The 25,397-nt window shown below is 43.0% G+C and overlaps 2 protein-coding genes across 7 annotated transcripts in view; one reads left to right on the top strand and one right to left on the bottom strand.

Moving 5' to 3' along the window:
* Positions 1–728: 728 nt before the first annotated feature.
* OXSM (3-oxoacyl-ACP synthase, mitochondrial) lies at positions 729–25,317 on the bottom strand. Of its 5 annotated transcripts, none has more exons than XM_056520015.1 (3): positions 25,214–25,317; positions 10,592–11,601; positions 729–2,655 (listed from the first exon to the last, which is right to left on the bottom strand). In XM_056520015.1, exons 2-3 carry the CDS (start codon positions 11,572–11,574, stop codon positions 2,253–2,255), a joined length of 1,386 nt encoding a protein of 461 aa, XP_056375990.1. In that variant the 5' UTR covers positions 11,575–11,601; positions 25,214–25,317; the 3' UTR covers positions 729–2,252. The 5 variants fall into 5 exon arrangements, with proteins under 5 accessions (XP_056375990.1, XP_056375989.1, XP_056375988.1 ...); XM_056520014.1 differs by lacking the exon at positions 25,214–25,317 and adding an exon at positions 21,596–21,734; XM_056520013.1 differs by lacking the exon at positions 25,214–25,317 and adding an exon at positions 21,510–21,642.
* Positions 21,661–25,397, top strand: part of NGLY1 (N-glycanase 1) — a 44,800-nt gene continuing 41,063 nt past the window's right edge. For both annotated transcript variants that reach the window (XM_056520009.1, XM_056520008.1), the window contains exon 1: positions 21,661–21,790. In XM_056520009.1, coding sequence (XP_056375984.1) covers positions 21,684–21,790 — 107 coding nt within the window. In that variant the 5' untranslated portion in view covers positions 21,661–21,683. The remainder of the gene's footprint in view (positions 21,791–25,397) is intronic.

Genomic DNA, 25,397 nt, shown 5'->3' with positions numbered 1-25,397 from the left:
TTTTCTCACTCCCTGCATGTAAGTGACAGCTGAAAGAGGGAAACTGCTCTGTATAGCTAATGAATGTTCTTTTGACAAATAGGTTGGTGAGATGAAAAGGATGGGCTATGGTTTTAGTTCCACGGAGTACCCCTTTAAGTGCCAAATTTACATCATTCCTGCTGCAATTCAAGCAAAAATTGAATTTCTAAACAAAATTTTTAAGAAAACATTTTTATTGTCACTTTCATATGTGTGCACAAGACCTTACAGGAACCCCTTTTCCCTTCCCCCATGTACATGAGGATCCAGGCCGTGAATGAGCAATTGAACATGTCACCACCAGTACTGGAAACATTAGGTGGATATCCTGAGAACATCAGGGACACTATCAGATTTTGTTTTTCACAAAGTTTGCTACTCAGTATTTTAGATCTTTTAGTCAGATGTTTCTATAGTATCCCAGCATAAACAAAAATTGGATGGCACTCACCCATACAACTTTGCAAAAAAATATGATTTAAATAATGATTTAAAGTGCAATAAAACAGATTTTTTGCACAGTTGTACGGGTAAGTGTCATCCATTTGTCTTGCTTATGCTGGACTGTATGTTACATGCTTCCCTCTAGATTGAGCACCAAAGTACAGCGTATTTCCGTGTGGTGTTTCCCTAGCAACCTTGGCCGTGCGCTCATGTCAGAGCCCATCAAGATTTTTAAAGCTGGGAAGCTGTGCCGATTGTCTGCTTCTTTGAAGTAAGTTGTTTCTACAGTATGCTGAAGAAAATTATAAGCATTTCAGAAGTGTCTAAGCTTTTATTGAAAAAAAAAAATAATAATAGTTTATGCAAACACTTAACATTTACAGTGTTGACTTTCCTTTTTCAAGACTTCTGCACTTCGCCCTCACCTCTGGACCAAAATTCTGACTAATGGCAACCAATTCTTGCCTCTTCTGTGCATGGAATTTATCACTATTTCTGTGATTGTTTGTCCATCTGCTTTTTAAGGATTGACCACAGGTTCGCATTTACCTGATGGCATGGTGCTCCGCCATGGTGGAAAAAGCATTGTTCATCACCACTGAATCATTGCTACTGGATAGATTGAAGAAGCTGCTCTTGGGAGGATGTGTAGATACCTTCAACTGCCAGGACTGTCTTCTAAAAAGTATTCAGCAATGGGATCAGTTCTACAGCAATGCAGAGCTCGCTCAGGAGTAGCAGCAGGTAGGTGTCGGTGCATCTGTGAAGCGAAAGCTTTCCGAGCCTGGCCTGATGACAAGAAGGCCAGCAAAGAAGCCACTTCTCTCCAAGAAAAGGACAGACTGTCATTCTCCAGGAGCTACATGGATAGGACTGGAATAAAGTTAAAGAGGTTATACAGGAATAGAAAAACAGAGCTAATTTCTTTAAAATCCACTCTCAGTCTGTCTCTAGGTTGGGTGTGGTATAACAATTTGGCTCCATTCACTTCAATGGAACTAAGCTGCAGAACCACACCCAACCTGGAGGCAGACAGGGAGGGTTTTTAAAAGAAATTAGCTCAGTTTTTTTAATTTTTATTTTTTATTATTCCTGGATAACCCCTGTACATTTCTCTGATGAAACCCTCTTTACCCTGTTTGGGGCAATTAAAAGAAAGAAAAAGCGAGCACTACAATGAATCCTGGGTCATGTTAACAGTAAACCATCCTGACAGCATTCATATGTCTGGTTGCTTTTTATCACTTACACTTTTGCCTAAAAACACTGAATAAAGAATAGTATGAAAACATCCTCCAAAAGCATCTTCTGCGAATGATCCATGAGCAATTTGGTAAAAAACGATGCTTTTTGCAGCATATCTAATTAACTCGGTGAACAAAACATTAAAATTTTGGGTCCACGGCCAGGAAACTTCCCAGATCTCAATCCTATAGAGCACCTGTAGTCAATCCTCAAAAAGCAGGAGGACAAACAAAAACACAGACATAGTGACAAACTCCAAGCACTGATTAGGTAAGAATATATTGCCATGAATCAAGATTAGGCCCAAAAGCTGACATCAAGCAGGCCAGGGCGGAGTGCAGACGTCTTGAAGCTGAACACTAAAAAAATAAAAATAAACTAAAAACACTGAAGCAGCAAATTTTGTGAAAACCAAAATCTGACAGTCTCAAAACCCCTTTAGAAAGTTTTGGAAAGGGGAAAAGAAAAAAAACAAACAAACAGGTTTTTGCAATTAAATTACACTTTTGTAATCTACAAACACAAAAATATATAGAATATGTTCATATTCTTCCAAAACAAAGTGTAGCATTAGTTCCTCCAAAGCCAAATGAGTTAGTCAAAGCTACATGCCTCTTCCCAGGTTTCCACTCTTGTGCTTTAAGAGGGACATAATTAAGATCAAATTCAGGCTCTGTTCTGTCGAGGTTCAGAGTAGGTGGTACTGTTCCATGATAACATGACAGAACTGTAAATGCTGCTTCAATAGCCCCTGACGCACCAAGCAGGTGACCTGTAGCTCCTTTAGTTGCAGATACCGCCAGTGAATATGCGTGTTCTCCAAACAGCCTTTTGATAGCTCTGTTCTCTGCAGCATCACCAAGAGGGGTGGAGGTGGCATGAGCATTAATATAAGTCACATCTTCTATCTGTAACTTGGAATTCATAATGGCTGCTCTCATGGACCTGGTTAAAAAAAAAAAAAAAAAAAAACATTGTTAATAATAATGTTGGTGGTGCTCAATTATTTTTTATTTTTTCTCTGTAACACAAGAGACTAGTATAGTCATGTCTTTAAAATTAATTTATGGTCTACCGTATATACTCGAGTATAAGCCGACCCGAATATAAGCCGAGGCCCCTAATTTCACCCCAAAAACCCAGGAAAAGTTATTGACTCGACTAAAAGCCTAGGGTGGGAAATACATCATCCCCCAATGTAATCATCCAGACCCCCGTCATCATCCCCCCCTTCATCATCACCACCTGTCCATCCCTTCATCAGTGGTCTTCAACCTGCGGACCTCCAGATGTTGCAAAACTACAACTCCCAGTCTTCAAGGCACGCCGGGAGTTGTAGTTTTGCAACATCTGGAGGTCCGTAGGTTGAAGACCACTGCGGCCTTCGTCATCATCCCCCCCCCCCCTTCATCATCACCGCCTGTCAATCCCTTCATCAGTGGTCTTCATCCTGCAGACCTCCAGATGTTGCAAAACTACAACTCCCAGCATGCCCGGACAGCCATTGGCTGTCCAGGCATGCTGGAAGTTGCAGTTTTGAAACCTCTGGAGGTCTGCAGGTTGAAGACCACTGCGGCCTTCGTCATCATCCCCCCCCCCCCCCCCCCCTTCATCATCACCGCCTGTCAATCCCTTCATCAGGGGTCTTCAACCTGCAGACCTCCAGATGTTGCAAAACTACAACTCCCAGTCGTCAAGGCAACGTCACTAGTCCGGGGCAGGCCTGAAGCGCGGAGAAGAGGCCCCCCCCCGGTGACTTACCCTCCCCACCGGACGGTCCCTGCAGCATAGATGGCCCGGACCAGCTCACCCTTCCTTCCCACCGAGAGGACGGGAGTACAAAACAAAAGGGGGGGGGGGCTGGATGATGATGAAGGCCGCAGAGGTTTCAAAACTACAACAACCAGCATGCCTGGACAGCATGCTTGTCCGGGCATGCTGGGGTTTGTAGTTTTGCAACATCTGGAGGTCCGCAGGTTGAAGACCACTGAGAAGGGATTGAGAATGGGAATCATTTCTAGGCATGCTCTGTGATCTATGCAGGTCATAGTACAGGAGGTGAGGCTAAGCTATGAGCTTCAGCTATTGATGAATATCCTTCCTTATCTACATATTTATGGACATTTATCAACGGGTTTAGTCAGGTTTTCTTTACTATAATTGTCGCAAAATTGTCGCAACTGCGACTACACGATTTTTCGTGCGACATTTTGACTGGAAAGCGAGAAAAGCAAGTTTTCCTAAAATTTACTATGTAGTAATAATTTTAAAATGGACTACGGGTAGTCAGGTATTTATTAACTGCGAAAGTCGCAACTGCGCAAAAAAAAGTCGCAACAGCGTTAAAAATTGACTAAATTTACTCCAGCTCAAACATGGAGCAGAAAAAGCTACTACCAAAGTAAAAAAGGAAAAATTGCTTACGTGAAAGAAAATTATCAACAGGCTGAAACCAGTTGATAAATACGTCGCACATAAGCAAAAAAAAAGTAAGGAAAAAATTACTAAAAAAAAAGAATACATAAGCAAACATTGATAAATGTCCCTCATTGTATACTCCTTGTGTCACCAAAAACAATACACCAGTCACATTCATGATATAGTACAAAACACATACAAATAGCATAAAAGAAGGAGAAGAGGTGGCACTAGGATACTACAGACATAGAAAAACGGAGGTGCTGATCACAAATGTGCATACAAAATGGCGTCCAGGATACAGAGTATTAGGTGTATCACAGTGAAAGCCTACAAGCAATTGATTGTATGTGTTCCTTTCACTGGGATACACCTAATACTCTGTATTCTGGACGCCATTTTGTATGCACATTTGTGATCAGCACCTCCGTTTTTTTCTTTATCTCTAGTATCCTTGTGCCATCTCTTCTCCTTTTATGCTATCTGTATATGTTTTAACTATATCGTGAATAATAAAGTGTTGATATGTTTTGTAATGTGACTGGTGTATTGTTTTTGGTGACATATTGCTATGAGCTCGGCCGTTAAGTATCTTTGGTGTAAATATTGTATACCCAGAAAGAGATAGAACAGTAAACTTGTATACAATAAACAATATCACATCTTTTTTTAATTCACACAAAAGGGAAAATAAAAACAATAAAATATACTCAGAAATAAGGGTTAAAGATCATACAAATGAACTGCAGTATCTGATAGAATACAAATAGTTTTGTATGAACACTGGGGAATGTTTAACTATCTCAGAACAATATAACGGGCCCCCAGGCAGTGTTCCTATGTCCCACATATATACTGTTACCTGAGTCAAGGATCCATATATACAAATACAACTCAAGACCAATGTAAAGAGCTAGATCAGAAAATATAGCACATGCCTACTGTTGGAATGCATTAGCATGCCGAAAACAATCTCCTACTCCAAAGAAAAAGTAGCAAACTGGTTATTCCCGTAGCTAGGTAGCCTTAAACAAAGGAGGATACCCCTCCCCAGGACGGCCACAGATAATGCAGGTCATGTGTAAACTTGTTCACAGGAAGAGACTCATTGCTCTGTACATCTGCCTGCCCTGAAGTCAGGACTTCCTGGTCCCGGTTAGAAGAGTCTTGAATCTCCGCAATCCCTTTCCCGCAGACAGTGTAGTGTCAGGGTACCGTGCCAACAGTACTGCCACGAGAACATTAGAGGGAAGTATCGCTACAGCATACCCATAGACATGTTGCCATGGGGAGGAGGACTGCGGTGATGCATTCAGAAGATTATCAGTACAGTCTGGCAACTATTTTACCTATTTACTGGTGTCACCGCTCACTGTACTCCCATCTATAATGATAAGGAGGAGACTGCCTGAAAATGATCTACATACAACAGGAAGTGTCAGCTTAAAGGGGCGTTCTCATCTGACAGGATAGGAGATAACAAGCTGATAGTGGGTGGGTCCAACTGCTGGGGCCCCCCTGCGATCCTGAGAATATGGACCACAGTCAGAATGGAGCATTCTCTATGAGAGCTGCTGAATATAGCCAAACACTATTTGCTGAAGTTTCTGACAACAAGTTTTTTTTTACTCTTATTTATTTACTGGGCAGTTAACACTGTCTGATTGGCAGGGTGATGAGACCTGGCATCCCTGACTATCAGCTGTTCAACAGAGCAGCATCCATTCACTTCAAAAGGAAGCTATGCTGCAGTAACCAATGCCAAGGCAGCGAACAGAGCCATATGCTTTCCACTAGTTTATGGTGTATGTGCCGAAGCAACTGCTAATTGGCGAGGGTGTCGGGTGTAAGAACCCTGCCGATCAGACACTGATGCCCAAAAAAAAAAAACATTTGGGGAGCTGTCTGACAAAACTGGATCACAGTAAAATGTACAAATATATACATGGGCCAGACATGCTTTATATATTTAGTGGGGGACAGAAAGCATTACTGAAATGCAAATGACGATGCCAGTGGTCACAGAGGTTATACCAGAAATTCCCAACTCACTGGTCAATGTGTAGCAAGTTGTTGGCTGTCCATTCATGCTGGTAGTTGTAGTTTTGCAACAGGCGAGCCATAGGTTAGAGACCAGTGATCTACAGCTTTAGATTTTATTTCCTACAAAATACAATAACAATGGATTATGACATCCAACATAGTTGAATAACTCTTATTAAAGGCACTGAAAAAGTGATACATTCTTTTCCAGGGTCTGATTTCCTCAGAGAAGCCAAATATAATGTGCACATTATCCAGCCGTGGATCCATGTGTGTCACCAGACTGTAAACTATTTCACATTCGCCTCTCCGAAATTGGACTGTGACTGAAAGAGAAGTGAACAATGGGTTTCTAAAGTCACTGCTCCTTCAAAATGAGATCTGCTGGAGGCTTTCACTACACAGATACTTAGAGGTATAGATTTATTCCTTGGTGAAGATTACAATCTGTTCCAAGAAACCAGCGCTTTTTGATAAGCGCATTTTGTATTCTGCTGCGGTTACTAGGAAAGGCTCCACAAACCATGAAAAAGAACAGAGCCAATTAAAATGGAAAAAAAAAATCTCAAAAACAGTGAATGAAAACCTTGTTGCCATAGAAACAACAGAAATCCGCATGCATTGGCTGATATACAAGACTAGGTGATGGAATATGGATTGTGCTAGGACCACGGAGTTCTGGACAGCTCGCATATAAAACTTTTAAATGAGAGCAGTGTTTCTGAAATGCAAAAGATGTTCAGGTCAGTTGGTCAAGTGGAAAAGCAAACTAAAATGAATGTGGTGCACCTGGGCTGTACAAGATCAAGGGAATGCAAGCAATGATCTATTGTACTTCTGGATGAGCATAAACAATGTGGCTGGCACCGCTATAACAGACAAAACTTCAGAGGGTACCACGATGCAAGACCCCAACACCACCCATGTCTTGCAGATGAAACAATGGGAGAATTTGGTGACCTGTATGGTATATTTTAACACATACCGTATAAGACGCACTTTTTCTTCCCCAAAACTGGGGGGAAAAAGTCGGTGCGTCTTATATGGCGAATACACACACCTATCGCGGCGGTCCCTGCGGCCATCAACGGCCGGGACCCGCGGCTAATACAGGACACCACCGATCCCGGTGATGCCCTGTATTAACCCTTCAGACGCGGCAATCAAAGCTGATCGCCGCGTCTGAAGGGAAAGTGACACTAACCCGGCTGTTCAGTCTGGCTGTTCGGGACTGCCGCGATTTCACCGCGGCGGTCCCGAACATCCCGACTGAATAGCCGGGTTAGTGCTTACAGGACACCGGGAGGGACCTTACCTGCCTCCTCGGTGTCTTCTCCGTTCAGGGATCCCCTGTATGGCCGGCGCTCTCCTTCCTCGTCATCACGTCGTCGAGTACGTGCGTCGGCGTGCGTAACGACGTGATGGCGGCGACGGAGAGCAAGGATACCCGGCCGGCAGCAGAGACGTTCCGGAGCGACGGGGACACGGCGACAGCGATGGAGCGACATCCAGGGCAGCGGTGACGGGTCCGGAGCGGCGGGGACACGTGAGTATTACCTCCTATGCAGTGGTCTTCAATCTGCGGACCTCCAGATGTTGCAAAACTACAACTCCCAGCATGCCCGGACAGCCAACGGCTGTCCGGGCATGCTGGGAGTTGTAGTTTTGCAACATCTGGAGGTCTGCAGGTTGAAGACCACTATTGGGTTCAAAATCTTAATTTTTTTAGATTTTGCACCTATAAATTGGGTGCGTCTTATACGCTGGTGCGTCCTATAGGACAAAAAATACGGTACTTTTGTTGCACTTATTGAAAGAGGATCAGTGGTCACCCCCAAGTCTGTGAGTTTCTTACATTATTAAAAAGTTTAAGGGGCCCTGATCACATTCGTTCTTACAGTATGCCAATCAGGACACCCCTTACTGAAATATAGGGGTTTGTATTTGTTTCAATGGATTCAAGCAACCTACCAGAGGAAAATTAACTGGATTATGAAAGGAGCTGTGTTAACAGTGGGGACTATAAAAAAAAGTGTGAATAGTGTCAAACCTGGCATCCTTTACCCTCTAAAGCACTAGCAGCTGTGGGCCCTGTCTCTGGTATTTTGCTTCCCCTTCGCTTTATTCCCGCATGCTCAGGCAGAACCATGTGCAGCTTGCTAAGCAGGGTTGTAAATGGCTAAGCACATGGCTAGATAAGGCTAGTCATCATGATTTGGGTATACCCTTATTTTAGCTCTATAGTCCTTTCCAGTGGCAAGATGTACCGTATTTTTCACCATATAAGATGCTCCGGCATATAAGATGCACCCAATTTTAAAGCACGAAAATCTAGAAGAAAAAAAAAAGATTCTGAACCTTCAACCTACGGACCTCCAGATGTTGCAAAACTACAACTCCCGGCATGCCCGGACAGCCGTTGGCTGTCCGGGCTTGCCAGGAGTTGTAGTTTTGCAACATCTGGAGGTCCGCAGGTTGAAGACCACTGGTATAGGAGGTAATACTCACGTGTCCCCGCCGCTCCGGACCAGTCACCGCTGCCCTGGATGTCGCCCTCTATCGCTGTCGCCGCATCCCCAGGGTGTCCCCGTCTCTCTGGAACGTCTCTGCTGCCTGGTATCCTCGCTATCCGTCGCCGCCATCACGCCGTTACGCACGCCGCTCCTATTGGATGAGGGGACGGCGTGCTCGATGACGTGATGGCGACGAAGGAGAGTGCCGGACATGCAGGGGATCCCGAAGAGCTTAGTGTCACTTTCGCTTTAGATGCGGCGGTCAGCTTTGATCTGAAAAGTTAATACAGGGCATCACTGCGATCGGTGATGTCCTGTATTAGCCGCGGGTCCCGGCCGTTGATGGCCGCAGGGACCGCTGTGATAGGACAGGTTTTAATGTGTATTTGCCGTATAAGACGCACCAACTTTTCCCACCCCAGTTTTGGGGAAGAAAAAGTGCGTCTTACACGGCGAAAAATACAGTAAGCCTTTTTGTTGCAAATGATACTCACAAGCCCAAGGGGCATTTCCCTGTACAGCAAGAGCCCAAGTAAGTCCAGCCGATGTCCTCTTTATCTAGTGGCTGTCAGTCAAATGGAGTCAGTGGATGCAAGCAAGCCAGTATATATATTCAAGAGGACATGGGCTGGCCTTACATGGGTACTTGCTGTGCTGGGGAATACCCCCTGGGCTTTTGAGCCTCATTTGTATAATAACAAAAAGTCTTATATTTCAGCACTGGAAAGGAAGAGATACAATCTGAAATTATGATGACTAGCCCTATCTAGCCATGTGCTTATTTACACCCATGGTTTTTTTTTTATGATAGGTCTGCTTTAAAGGGGTACTTTTTTTATTTTTTTTTAATCACCTGGTGCCAGAAAGTTAAACAGATTTGTAAATTACTTCTATTAAAAAATCTTAATCCTTCCTGTACTTATTAGCTGCTGAATACTACAGCGGAAATTCTTTGCTTTTTGAAACACAGAGCTCTCTGCTGACATCACGAGCACAGTGTTCTCTGCTGACATCTCTGTCCATTTTAGGAACTGTCCAGAACAGCATATGTTTGCTATGGGGATTTCCTTTTACTCTGGACAGTTCCTAATATGGACAGAGATGTCAGCAGAGAGCACTGTGGTCATGATGTCAGCAGACAGCTCTGTGTTTCAAACGGAAAATAATTTCCACTGTAGTATTCGGCAGCTAATAAGTACAGGAAGGATTAAGATTTTTTTAATAGAAGTAATTTACAAATCTGTTTAATTTTCTGGCACCAGTTGATTTAAAAAAAAAAATAAAGTTTTTCACCGGAGTACTCCTGTAATGGCTCCCACTTTACTTACACATGTGTCCGAGTTGTGTTCGAGTATAGCAGTAAAGGCAGTTTCTCTCTGCCCTAGTACAGTTGGCAATAGGTAGTTGAGCTGTGTTTTCCATCCGGGTGTGCCACCAGCTGTTGCAAAACTACAACTCCCAGCATGCTCAGCCAGAGGGTTAAAACAAATGACACTCCTATAAATTTTTGAAGGTGTTACATTTTCTATTCAACTGTTTATAAGTAATATCTCTGGATGAAAACTAATAACTGATAGTCGTACCACAGACATTACAATCCAGGTTTTCCAGACTTTCAAATTTCTCTAATTAGTAGAGCACATACATAATATTTAGGAACATTTGCCATTCAGAAGCCAGGTAAAGCCAGAAGATTACAGTGGGAGAGGGAATAGGTCAGCCATGACAGGTCTGGCTTAGCTAATGAACTGAGCCAGAACTCCAGACCCTTTATCCATTTCATCTCTGTCATCTGAGACTGTGTTAAAATGTTATTACTTACAGTAAAAGCTCTGGCCACACAGCAGGGAGTCTTAGTAGATTTTAATCACAAAGATAATATAGGTGTTTAAAATAATAAACTGTACCTGAATGCCCCATCGCCTTCAGAACTTGGAGCAGTTATATGACATGCATCCCCTGACAATCCATAGCCTAGTACCTCAGCATACATTTTGGCACCTCTTGCCACTGCATGTTCATATTCTTCTAATACAAGCACTGCTGCTCCCTCTCCCATCACAAAACCTTCACGTTCAGGATGAAAAGGCCGACAAGCTTTCTGTGGAGTGGTGTTATAGCTAGTACTCAGTGCTCGCGCTCTTGCAAATCCAGCAAGTGACAAACGGCCAATACAAGCTTCTGTCCCTCCAGCCAACATAACATCAGCATCTCCATGAGTGATGAATCGAAATGAGTCTCCAATAGCGTGTGCTCCTGTCGTACAAGCTGTTGAAACAGCATGGTTCGGTCCTTTAAGCTTGTACTTAATACTGATGTGTCCTGCAGGCATATTGACTAAGATCCTAGGAACAAAGAAGGGACTTATTTTATTGTACCCCTTTGACTGAAGTAACATGGCAGTGTCTGTAATGACATCAAGAGGAACCATTCCCATGCCTATTGCCACACCAGTAGACCCTTGTTCTTCTTCAGTCTTTGGAAACCAGTTGGCATCATTTATTGCTTCCTCGGCAGCTGCTAAAGCGAAAATTGTAGCAGATGACATTGTCTTTAGCTCCGACTTTAAAACATACCGTTCTTCAAAAAACTCTCCATCTCGATGACCCCTTGGAACACGAGCAGCGACTCTGCAAGGAATACTTTCATACTCTTTCCCTTCTAGAGCAACTATTCCACTTTTACCTTGAATCAGATTATGCCATGCCAATTGAGTGCCAGTGCCAACAGGTGATACGATACCAACACCAGTTATGACTACTCTTCGTTGACACTTCTGAACTCTGTTAAGACTTATACATCTTTTATGTAGAGTAAAGATTTTTAGGTGTTTCAGCAATAAGGGGCAGATGTCGCCCATTCTTAGGACTCGTTGAAGTTGAATGTTCATTGAGGATTTCCGATGTTATCAGCAGATCTGAAGAAAAGGAATAAAAACATGTTTGTTACATTAATACTTGTCTGAATAATACTGTGGTAAAAGCAATGTGATTAAAGCTATGGCAAAGCAATGTATGTAAAATGATCTGGTTAAATTTAATAAGAGGAGTCAGTGGTGGTGTCAATTTATATGGGCATCCGTGTTGCTTGCATAAAACATGCCTTGACCGTATTGGTGAAACTCTGTCCTCACATCTCTCCCCACAGAAGCAGGATAATCACAAAGATGGTCTGTCCACGAAATTCTGTAGGACCATAACTTGCCAATGTTGCCAAGTCAAGGTGACGACTCCCCATAGAGCAACTATTCCGATTTCAGGATCCAGTCACATCATTGGTCTAAAATATACAGTCATGGCCATAAATGTTGGCACCCCTGAAATTTTTCAAGAAAATTAAGTATTTCTCACAGGAAAGGATTGCAGTAACACATGATTTGCTATACACATGTTTATTCCCTTTGTGTGTATTGGAACTAAACCATAAAAGGGAGGAATAAAAGCAAATTGGACATAATGTCACACCAAACTCAAAAAAAGGGCTGGACAAAATTATTGGCACCCTTAACTTAATATTTGGTTGCACGCCCTTTGGAAACAATGACTGAAATCAGTCGCTTCCTATAACCATCAATAAGCTTCTTACACCTCTCAGCCGGAATGTTGGACCACTCTTCCTTTGCAAATTGCTCCAGGTCTCTCTTATTGGAAGGGCACCTTTTCCCAAGGAAAAGGGGGGTGATTTAAACTTTTAATAGGGAAGGGGTTAATTAACTTTTATTACATTTTTTTTTTACACTTTTTTTTGCCCCCATAGGGGGCTGCAACATGCAATCTTCTGATTGCATATACTATTCAATGATATGCCATTGCACAACATTGATCAGTGTAAACGGTGCTCTATTGCTTTAGCCTGCTGCGCAGACATGGAGCAATAGCTCGCCAATCGGACAACGGAGAGGCAGGTGAGGACCCTCCCGTCGTCCGGTAAGCTGATCAGGACATTGCGATTTTGTTGCGATAGTTCCAATCAGCTCCGCTGAGCTGCCGGGATTCTTTTACTTTCATTTTAGACGCTGCGATCAACTTTGATTGCGGCATCTAAACGCTTAATGCTGGGCATCACCCCGATCAGCCATGTCCGGCATTAGATGTGGGTCCTGGCGGCCTGTAGAAACCGGGACTCACGGGGTTTAACCCCTTCTCCGCTGATGAGAATGGTTTAAACCTGTTATACTAGACCAGGGCATACAGGTACGCCCTGAGTCCTAAAGGATCGGGGATGCAGGGCCTATGCATACGCCCTGCATCCCCAAGAGGTTAAAGGAACATCACATGCTTGAAACAAACTTATTTTTCCAAAATTTTGAAAGGGTGTCAATTTTGTCCAGCCCATTTTTGGTGTTTGGTGTGACATTATGTCCAATTTGCTTTTTTTGCTCCCTTTTTTGGTTTACTTCCAATACACACAAAGAGAATAAACATGTGTATAGCAAAACATGTGTTACTGCAATCCTTTTCTGTGAGAAATACTTCATTTTCTCAAAAAATTTCAGGGGTGCCAACATTTACGGCCATGACTGTATCATTCAAACACTAATTCCATTTGTCTCAATGATATGCTGGAGATGTGGTACGGAGGTTGGCACACCCATTTAGCCTTCTGGAAGTTTCCTGTGCTCTTTGACATATCGATTGAGGTATGGCGTTTGGCCTACAAGTTTACATATAATGAAATTCCCAGATCTCCTTGTACCTATTACATAAGTGCGATATTCCTATTTCATCTTACAAGCGCTAAGTGGTACGAAATCTGGTTGACATAATGAGATGTATTCCTGCTCTCTTGAAACAAACAAGTTGCCCAACCTTTTTGACTTGGCTCAACAAAGTCCAGAAAATCCTGAGAATGGAAGACCTTACAGCTTCCTTACAAGGTACCTAGGTTTCTGAAGATATGGCACTACTATGGTTACCACTACTTTAAGAGCTCTGATGTATATAGATTATGTGTCGAATGAAAATCATGCCCTGGATCAAAGACTATTATCCCTTCCGCCTCTCTCTTCCTGTCTTCTATATCTACAATTACTCTCTATCATATTGAAGAGCTGTTACTTCCCTTTACTTTCCTGTTATTTGACAGGAATGTTGTGAGTTCGTTTACCACTGGCATCGTAATCCATTAGTTATGAACCCGATATGCTATAACCCATATTACATCTTCACCTACTCAATGAGTGATTTGTGTACCTGTGCAATTCCCACTCACTGGCCACTTTTTCGGTAAACATGTTCAATTGCTCATTAACACAAATAGCTAATCAGCCAATCACAAGGCAGCAAAGTAATGGATTTTAGGCACGTAGATCAAGAAAACTTGGTCAAGACAACTTTGAGCAAAGTTCAAATCAAGCATCAGAATAGGGAAGAAAGGGGATTTAAGTGGTTTTGAACATGGCATGGTTGGTGCCAGGCCGGCTGGTCAAAATATTTCAGAAACTGCTGATCTACTAGGATTTTCATCCTCAACCATCTCTTGGGTTTACAGATAATGGTTAGATTAAATATATATTTAACATACAGTTGAAACACATACAGTTGAAACCAGAAGTTTACATACACTATATAAAAAAAGACACATATGCCTATTTTTCTTAGCTGATATGAAATCAGAATAAACCTTACCCATTTTAGGTCAATTAGGATTACCCAAATTATTTAAATTTGACAAGTGCCACAATAATGAGAGAATTTTTAAGGCATTTTTATTACATTCTACAAAGTCGAAAGTTTTCATACATTTCATTCGTATTTGATAGCATTGCCCTTAAAATGTATGACTTGGGTCAATCGTTTTGGATGTCCTTCCACAACTTCTCTAAATAGTTGGTAGGAATTTAGGCCTATTCCTTCTGACAGAACTGGTGTAACTGAGCCTTCTTTGTAGGAGGCCTTGCTCGCACCGGCCTTTTCAGCTTTACCCATAAAATTTCAATAGGATGGAGATCAGGGCTTTGTGAAGGCAGTTCTAAAACATTGGCTTTGTTATCCTTAACCTCCTAAGGACTCAGGGCGTACCTGTACGGCCTGAGCCCGGTCCCGGTGTTTAAAACGGGGTCACGCCATGACCCCGCATCACACCGGGTCAGTCCCGGCTGCTATTCACAGCTGGGACCCTGGGCTAACAGCGCGCGGCACCGATAGTTAACCGCCGCATCTGAAAGTGAAAGTAAACGCTTCCCGGCAGCTCAGTCGGGTTGATCGGGACATAGCGATAAAATCACGATGTTTCGATCAGCTAGGACGCAAACGGAGGTCTCCTTACCTGTCTCTGCGGCGTCTGATTGGGGTTTGATTGCTCCAAGCCAGAGCTACAGGCTTGAGCAATCGAGCCCCTATCTCGCTGATCCATGCAAAGCTATGGCTTTGTAGGGATCAGCATAAGAGATCAGTGTGTGCAGTGCTATAGGTGTGCACTGCAAAAAAAAAAAAAGTGAAAAAGAAAAAGTTAACAAAGGTCATTTAACCCCTTCCCAAATAAAAGTTAGAATCACCCCCCCCCCCTTTTCCCATAAAAAAAAAACTGTGTAAGTAAAAATAAACATATGAGGTATCGCCGCGTGCGGAAATGTGCGAACTATAAAAATATATTGTTCATTAAATCGCACGGTCAATGGCGTACGCGCAAAAAAATTCCAAAGTCCAAAACAGCGTATTTTAGGTCACTTTTTATATCATGAAAAAAAATGAATAAAAAGCAATCAAAAGGTCAGATCAATACAAAAATGGTACCGATAAAAACTTCAGAACACGGCGCAAAAAATGAGTCCTCGTACCAGCCCGTACGCGGAAAAATAAAAAGTTATAGGGGTTAGAAGATGAGAATTTTTAACATATAAATTTCCCTGCATGTAGTTATGATTTTTTTCCGAAGTACGACAATATCCAACCTATATAAATAGGGTACCAATTTAACCGTATGGACTTACAGAATAAAGATAAGATGTTATTTTTACCGAAAAATGTACTGTGTAGAAACGGAAGCCCCCCCAATTTACAAAATTACATTTTTTCTTCAATTGTCCCGCACAATGCATTTTTTTCCCGTTTAGCCGTGGATTTTTGGGTAAAATTACTAATGTCACTGCAAAGTAGAATTGGTGGCGGAAAAAATTAGCCATCATATGGAATTTTATGTGCAAAATTGAAAGTGTTACGATTTTTAGAAGGTGATGAGGAAAAAAATGAAAATGCAAAAACGGAAAACGCTGAGTTCTTAAGGGGTTAACCATGGAAAACTTTTATTTTTTTATTTTTTTTTTATCAACTGTTGCCAGAAAATTAAACAGATTTGTAAATCACTTCTATTAAAAAAAATATTAATCCTTCCAGTACTTTTTAGGGGCTGTATGTATACTAAAGAGAAATCCAAAAAGAAATGCATTTCCTCTAATGTCATGACCACAGTGCTCTCTGCTGACCTCTGCTGTCCATTTTAGGAACTGGCCAGAGCAGCATATGTTTGCTATGGGGATTTTCTCCTGCTTTGGACAGTTCCTAAAATGGACAGCAGAGGTCAGCAGAGAGCACTGTGGTCATGATATCAGAGGAAATGCATTTCTTTTTTGGATTTCTCTTTAGTATACATCCCCTAAAAAAGTACTGGAAGGATTAATATTTTTTTTAATAGAAGTGATTTACAAATCTGTTTAACTTTCTGGCACCAGAGTACCCCTTTAAGCCACTTTGTAACAACTTTGGCAGTATGCTTTGGGTCATTGTCCATTTGGAAGACCCATTTCTGGCCAAGCTTTAACTTGGCTGATGTCTTGAGATGTTGCTTCAGTATTGCCACATAATCTTCTTTTCTCATGATGCCATCTATTTTGTGAAGTGCCAGTCTCTCCTGCACCAAAACAACCCCACAACATGATGCTGCCACCCCCGTGTTTCACAGTTGGGATGGTGTTCTTAGGCTTCCAAGTTTCTTCCTTTTTCCTCCAAACGTAACGATGGTCATTATGACCAAACAGTTAAATTTTAGTTTCGTCAGACCACAGGACATGCCTCAAGAATGTAGGTCTTTGTACCTATGTACATTTGCAAACATTAATCTAGCTTTTTTCCGGGCAGAGTGGCCTTTCAGCCCATGTTGATAAAGTACTCGTTTCACTGTATGTAATGACACAATCTTACAAGCTTCCGCCAGCATGTTCACAAGGTCTTTTGCTTTTATTCTTGGGTTGATATGCACATGCTGGACATTCCCATCTTGTTTGTACAGATAAACGAGGCAACTGCAAGTATCTGGAAATTGCACCCAAGGATGATCCAGAATTGTGCAAGTCCACAATTCTCTTCCTGATATCTTGGCTGATTTATTTAGACTGTCCCATGATGGCACACACAGAAGCAATGTGTTTCTGGTGTGCATTAAAATACATCCACAGGTGTGTATCTAATTAAATCATCATATGGGCTGTCCCAAATTATTTAACCCCTTAAGGACGCAGGGTTTTTCAGTTTTTGCACTTTTGTTTTTTCCTCCTTACCTTTTAAAAATTATATCCCTTTCAATTTTGCACCTAAAAATCCATATTATGGCTTATTTTTTGCGTCACCAATTCTACTTTGCAGTGACATTAGTCAATTAACCCAAAAATTCACGGCAAAACGGAAAAAAAAATCATTGCGCGACAAAATCGAAAAAAAACGCCATTTTGTAACTTTTGGGGGCTTCCGTTTCTACGCAGTGCATATTTCGGTAAAAATTACACCTTATTATTCTTTAGGTCCATACTGTTAAAATGATACCCTACTTATACAGGTTTGAATTTGTCGTACTTCTGGAAAAAATCATAACTACATGCAGGAAAATTTTTACGTTTAAAAATGTCATCTTCTGACCCCTATAACTTTTTTATTTTTCCACGTACAGGGTGGTATGAGGATAATTTTTTTGCGCCGTGATCTGAAGTTTTTATCGGTACCATTTTTGTTTTGATTGGACTTTTTGATCACTTTTTATTCATTTTTTAATGGTATAAAAAGTGACCCAAAATAAGCTTTTTTGGACTTTTGAATTTTTTTACGTGTACGCCATTGACCGTGCGGTTTAATTAACGATATATTTTTATAGTTCAGACATTTCCGCACGCGGCGATACCACATATGTTTATTTTTATTTACACTGTTTTATTTTTTTTATGGGAAAAGGGGGGTGATTCAAACTATTATTAGGGAAGGGGTTAAATGACCTTTATTATTAATTTTTTTAAACTTTTTTTTTCCAGTGTTATAGGTCCCATAGGGACCTATAACACTGCACACACTGATCTCTCATGCTGATCACTGGAGTGTATTAACACGCCTGTGATCAGTGTTACCGGCGCTTGACTGCTCCTGCCTGGATCTCAGGCATGGAGCAGTCATTCGTCGATCGGATACCGAGGAAGCAGGTAAGGGCCCTCTCGTTGTCCTGTAAGATGTTTGGGACGCCGTGGCGGTCCCAAACAGCCCGACTGAGCAGCCGGGTTACTTTCACTTCAGACGCGGCGGTCAGCTTTGATCACCGGGTCTGAAGGGTTAATACAGGGCATCACCGCGATCAGTGATGTCCTGTATTAGCCGCGGGTCCCGGCCATTGATAGCCGCTGGGACCAACCCGATATGACACGGGGACACCACGTGACCCCGCGGCATATCGCGGGAGCCGGAGTAGGAAGTAAATATACGTCCTTCGTCGTTAAGGGGTTAAAGGCATAGTAATACTAGTGTATGTAAACTTTTGACTTTGCAGAAAGTAATAAAAATGACTTAAAAATTCTCTCTCTCATTATTTTGGCATTTGGAATATATAAACATTTGTTTAACCTAAAACGGGTAAGGTTTATTCTGATTTCATGCATGTGATTTCACATGTATATGTGTCTTTTTATATAGTGTATGTAAACTTCTGGTTTCAACTGTATATATATCCATTGAGTGGCAATTGTGTGGACGAAAATGCCTTGATGATGTCAAGGGAGAACGGGCAGACTAGTTCGAGATGACAGAGAATCAACAGTAACTCAAATAACCACTTGTTACAACCAAGGTACACAGAATACCATCTCTAAACGCACAACATTATGAACCTTAAAAAGTACCTGTCATTAAAGGGTACCTCTCATCAAAAAACTTTTGATATATTATAGATTAATGTATGCAGAATAACTTTACAATTGCAGCGCTGCCGCAGCGATCCGATCATCCAGCATGGCAGCCGGAGGTCCCCTCACCTGGCTTCGGCTGTCTCCTGGGGTCTTCTGCTCTGGTCTGAGATCGAGCAGACCAGAGCAGAAGATCACCGATAATACTGATCAGTGCTATATCCTATACATAGCACTAAACAGTATTAGCAATCAAAGGATTGCTATAGATAGTCCCCTATGGGGACATAAAAAGTGTAAAAAAAAAAAAGTTGAAAAATGTAAAGATAAAAACTAAAAATAAAGTGAAAAATCCCCTCCCCCAATAAAAATGAAAACTGTCTGTTTTTCCCATTTTACCCGCAAAAAGCGTAAACATTTTTTTTATAAACATATTTGGTATCGCTGCATGCGTAAATGTCCGAACTATAAAAATATAATGTTAATGATCCCGTACAGTGAATGGCGTAAATGTAAAAAATAAAAAAGTCCAAAAATGCTGCTTTTTTGTCACATTTTATAAAAAAAAATTTATTAAAAATGATCTAAAAGTTTTTATATATGCAAATGTGGTATCGATAAAAAGTACAGATGATGGTGCAAAAAATGAGCCCTCATACCGTCCTAAGAGTATGCCCGCTAAATATTTATTTGATATGTTAAATGGTTCAGATTCCACATCAAATTCTGCTCCCATTATAGTCTATGGGCATTCCATTTTTTCAGTCACCTTTGCTTTCTATAATAAACAGATATAATCCCCGGTCATTTTCATTTTACAATGTGCTACTCTGACCCGGGGAACACTTGTGGTAAAGGTCAATTTGATATGTTAAATGGTTTAGGCTCCAAATCACATTTTGCTTCCCATTACAGTCCATAGGGATTCCATACTGCCAGTCTCTTAGTATAATCCCAGGTAATCTTCATTTTACAATGTGCTACTCTACCCAGCAAACATTTGTGGTAAAGTTTAATTTCCTAAATAACACAGATTTACAGTGACCCCTCAACTTACAATGGCCTCAACATACAATAGTTTCAACATACAATGGTCTTTTCTGGACCATTGGAACTTGAAACCAGACTCAACATACAATGCTATGGAATCTGCGAAACGTGTCAATGGCTGAAAGAACTGACCAATCAGAATGGATATTTCACTGGTAAAGCCCCTGTATTACTGAAGCGTATGCACTGACTGGTGTCTAGTAGCACCCCCTACAGTACAGGGAGGTATTACATGTTCTGTACTCTTTACCTGAGCCAGGGTTAGCTGCTCCTTTGGGCATCAGGTGAGGGCGGCTCCATTTTCCTTTTTTTAAGATATTGCGTGTTCTGTACAGGACCCTGAAGAAGCTTCTGTCCTCTACATAGACCAGTGTTTCCCAGAGAGGGTGCCTCCAGCTGTTGCAAAACATGCTGGGAGTTGTAGTTTTGCAACAGCTGGAGGCACCCTGGTTGGGAAACACTGAAATAGACAGTAATTTACAGCTCCCAGCAGATCTTTATTACTTTTATATGTAAGGATTTGCTTTATCTGTATTAGTTATCTACTTATTTATCTTTAATCCTCACTTTTTCCTATTTTTGGATGACATCGTCTGTCCAGGCATGCTGGGAGTTGTAGTTTTGAAACCTCTGGAGGTCCGCAGGTTGAAGACCACTGCGGCCTTCGTCATCATCCCCCCCCCCCCCCTTTCATCATCACAGCCTGTCAATCCCTTCATCAGTGGTCTTCAACCTGCGGACCTCCAGATACGGAGCCCCGACAGCCCGCGGGAAGGGGGAGTGTCGACCTCCGCACGAAGCAGCGGCCGACACGCCCCCTCAATACAACTCTATGGCAGAGCCGAAGCGCTGCCTTCGGCAATCTCTGGCTCTGCCATAGAGATGTATTGAGGGGGCGTGTCGGCCGCTGCTTCGTGCGGAGGTCGACACCCGCTATCTGGCCGGAGAGCCTGGCCCTCGTACTGAGAGATCGCTGGGGGCCCCAGCGGTCGGACCCCCCCGCGATCTCAAACTTATCCCCTATCCTTAGGATTTTCACCACTGGACTACCCCTTTAAGGTGAGCTGGTCCGGGCCATCTATGCTGCAGGAAACATCCGGTGGGAGGATTAGTCGTTGCGGGCTGTCCATTTTCACCGGGGGGGGGCTCTTCTCCGCGCTTCGGGCCCGGCCCCGGACTAGTGGCGTTGCCTTGACGCACAGGGACGTTCATGCGCAACGTCCCCGTGCGTCGTCGTCAAGGCAACGTCACTAGTCCTTGTCATTTCATAGAGACCAATTATAATCCCACTGAATATGAAGAATATTCCCGCTAAAGATGTATTTGATATGTTAAATTGTTCAGACTCCACATTATAGTTCTGCTCCCATTATAGTCTATGGGCATTCCATTTTGTCATTCTGCAGAAAAGTAATAATTCCACTTAATGTAAATATTAAACAATGTCCCTGAGATTAGAGAGTATGCCGGATAAAGGTTTATTAGATATAGCAAATAGTTGTTTCTCTAATTCTAATATTACATTTCTATTATTCTCTATGGACCTTCCTTTTCCTATGTCCCCCTAAGAATACCAAGAGTCACCTTGAAAGCCTGCAGACTAGGAGTCTATCATTCCATAGTGTTCTCCAGATGATGGGGGCTGTAGTACAGTTGGAGAGCCGTACAATGCTGTCACCTACCACTACTAACCACGTGACCAGACTGCAACTTCAAGCATGTCCTGACAGCCCCGATGGTGGGAGTCGTAGTTCTACGTGATACGTACAGTCAGGGATGGAGGCCGGGGCTCCGGCTGGTTCCGGCTTTGTCTTCACATCCGGCCCTGCGCCGTGTGCCGCACCGGGCTCCCAGTCATGGCTTCCACTGACTCCTCCGCCGTCACCGAGCTCTGCCAGAACGGGCGCCAGGTGTTCATGGACGCCTCCCAGCTGCTTCTTACCTATGCCGACAACATCCTGCGGTGAGTACCGGGGCCGTGACATCACTACAAGCGGAGGGGTGTACGGGCATGACGTCATCAGAGCCTCAGGAGGAGTAGCCTGTGTATTCTTCATGTTACTATTGAGTTCTCATTCATTCTGGTTACTTGGGGATAAAGGAGACCATAGCCCTATATGTTCCCCTATTATATGTTCCCCTATAGGACAAGGATTCCAGTTATTTATACATGGACAATACACACTCCTATCCATATTTATTATGGTGAGTGATTGGTATTATGGGGGATATGGCTTTCATTTGTGTGAAAAGGGTAGGTTCACACTACAGTGATCCCTCAGCTTACAATGGCCTCAACATACAATAGTTTCAACATACAATGGTCTTTTCTGGTCCATTGTAACTTGAAGCCAGACTCAACATACAATGCTATGGAATCTGCGAAATGTGTCAATGGCTGGAAGAACAGACCAATCAGAATGGATATTTCACTGGTAAAACCCGTGTATTCCTAATGTGCATGCACTGACTGGTGTCTGGTAGCGCCCCCTACAGTACAGGGAGGTATTACATGTTCTGTACTCTTTACTAGAGATGAGCGAACTTACAATAAATTCGATTTGTCACAAACTTCTCGGCTCGGCAGTTGATTACTTTTCCTGCGTAAATTAGTTCAGCTTTCAGGTGCTCCGGTGGGCTGGAAAAGGTGGATGCAGTCCTAGGAGACTCTTTCCTAGGACTGTATCCACCTTTTCCAGCCCACCAGAGCACCTGAAAGCTGAACTCATTTATGCAGGATAAGTCATCAACTGCCGAGCCGAAAAGTTCGTGACGAATTGAATTTACTGTAAGTTCTCTCATCTCTACTCTTTACCTGTGCCAGGGTTAGCTGCTCCTGCTCCTTTTTTTTTTTTTTTTTTTTAGGACATTGTGTGTTCTGTACAGGTCTCTGAAGAAGCTTCTGTCCTCTACATAGACCAGTGTTTCCCAAAGAGGGTGCCTCCAGCTGTTGCAAAACTACAACTCCCAGTATGCCCGGACAGCCTCTGGCTGTCCGGGCATGCTGGGAGTTGTAGTTTGGCAACAGCTGGAGGCACCCTGGTTGGGAAACACTGACATAGACAGTAATTTACAGCTCCCAGCAGATATTTCTTTCTTTTATATGTAAGGATTTGCTTTATCTATATTAGTTATCTACTTATTTATCTTTAATCCTCACTTTTTCCTATTTTTGAATGACATTTTGGTGGCTTCAGAACCAATTACCAGGTTTCCATAGAGTTCTGGTCTCAACATACGATGGTTTCAACATACAATGGTCATCCTGGAGCCAATTAATATTGTAACTTGAGGGACCACTGTATATTCGTGCCCGTTTATCGCGTCCATATACTGTTAATGGGAGCAGCAGATCCCATTGTTTTCTATGGCTGAACTGAGTCACCTAGTTCTGGGCTTATGCACTATTTCAAAATCACAGCAGCTTCTTCTTGGGGTCTGCATATGTCCTTAAAGGGGTACTCCGTCCCTAAGATATCTTATCCCCTATCCAAAGGATAGGGGATAATATGTCTGGTGGTGGGGCTCCCGCCGCTAGGGACCCCCATGATCCCCCTGCTGCACCCAGCGTTCGTTTAGCGTCGGGTGCAGCTCCGGAGGCTCGTGATGTCATGGCCCCGCCTATAGGCTTGAATAGAGAGGGCGTGGCCGTGATGTCACGAGACCTCGCCCTGCATTGCCAGTCATCCAGCATGGAGTGAAGTTCGCTCTGTGCACTGGATGTCTGGGGTACAGCAGCCGAGATTGGAGGTCCCCAGCTGTGAGACCCCCGCGATCAGACATCTTATCCCCTATCCTTTGGATGTCTAGGGGTGGAGTACCTCTTTAAGAGTCACTAGATGACTCTGTTCAGCCATAGAAAGCTATGGGGTTGCTGACGGATACGACTAACAAGGTTGTGAACGTAGTGTGTAGAGATGAGTGAACTTACAGTGATTCTATTCATCACGAACTTCTCGGCTCGGCAGTTGCTGACTTTAGCCTGCATAAATTAGTTCAGCTTTCAGGTTCTCCGGTGGGCTGGAAAAGGTGGATACAGTACTAGGAGAGAGTCTCCAGCCCACCGCAGCACCTGAAAGCTGAACTAAATTATGCAGCTGAAGTCAGCAACTGCCGAACCGAGAAGTTGGTGACGAATCGAATCACTGTAACTTCACTCATCTCTAGTAGTGTAAATCTACCCGTGAATCTACCCTTTCTCCAACTCCTGGCAAAGAATTGACTGTGCATTTGAGATCTTCCATGTTTGCTGCGTGTATGTCTGCCCCTGGAAGCCCTTTGAGGATGATGATTAATAGTTATTTTTATAGCACCCTTAATTCCAGGGAGCTGAGCGTTGTAAAGGGTTAAATACATCTCGATACACAAATACAAGTACAATAAGCGTCAAACAGTAGGGGTCAATTCACACTTACAAAATTTCCGAGCAGAGTGGCTTTCTGCTGCACCATTTCCTCTGCAGAATTTCTGTGGAAATGTACGCACTGTCATGACCCTTTAGGACTCATTCACACAGACCCTAAAGGGGACTTGTCATCATTGAAGTTAATGGGCTCTATGGGTCATCATTGAATTAAATTGGGTCTGCGGACTTGTCATCAATGAGGTCAATGGGGTCTGCGGCGCATATTCTGCAGCGGAAATTCATGTCCCCATTTAAACTTGCAGCGGAAAACACGCTGCAAGTTCTCAATAAAATCAGACCGCGTGAATAAACCTTTAGGGTTCGTTCACACATATAGTATCTGCTTCATGTTTTCTGCAGCTGATTTTGCTACCCAGTGATCAGACATTGGTGTCCTTTAATGTATCCCGGGGAACCACTCCTGTATATAAGGATCCCCTGTCACCTTCATATTAATAGACGGTGAATGTGTAGTCTTCTCTTTGCTGCGGTGCCATTTTAAGGGCTCTGTTCTTAGTCTGTGGAGCCACCTTCTATTAGCCAGAACGGGGGCCACTGCAGGCAGGGACTTTCGTTCTTGAGGACCCCCACATACCGTATATACTCGAGTATAAGCCGACCTGAATATAAGCCGAGGCCCCTAATTTTACCCCAAAAACCCAGGAAAAGTTATTGACTCGACTATAAGCCTAGGGTGGGAAATACATCATCCCCCCTGTCATCATCCAGACCCCCGTCATTAACACCCTCATCATTATCACCCTGTCATCATCCCTCCCATGTAATCATCACCGCTTGTCAATCCCTTCATCAGTGGTCTTCAACCTGCAGACCACCAGATGTTGCAAAACTACAACTCCCAGCAAGCCCGCATGCTGAGTGTTGTAGTTTTGAAACCTCTGGAGGTCCGCAGGTTGAAGACCACTGCGGCCTTCGTCATCATCCAGCCCCCCCCCCCCCCCCCTTTTGTTTTGTACTCACCTCCCCTCGGTGGGAAGGAAGGTTGAGCTGGTCCGGGCCATCTATGCTGCAGGGACCGTCTGGTGGGGAGGATTAGTCGTTGCAGGCTGTCCATTTTCACCGGTGATGTTGCCTTGACGACGATGCACAGGGACGTTCATGCGCATGAACGTCCCTGTGCGTCGTGGTCAAGGCAACGTCACTA

This window comes from Hyla sarda, chromosome 5 (genome assembly GCF_029499605.1).
Source record: "Hyla sarda isolate aHylSar1 chromosome 5, aHylSar1.hap1, whole genome shotgun sequence".
Lineage (NCBI taxonomy): Eukaryota > Metazoa > Chordata > Amphibia > Anura > Hylidae > Hyla > Hyla sarda.
Note: the sequence above shows the minus strand (reverse complement) of the source record. Positions and strands in the feature narration are given on the sequence as shown.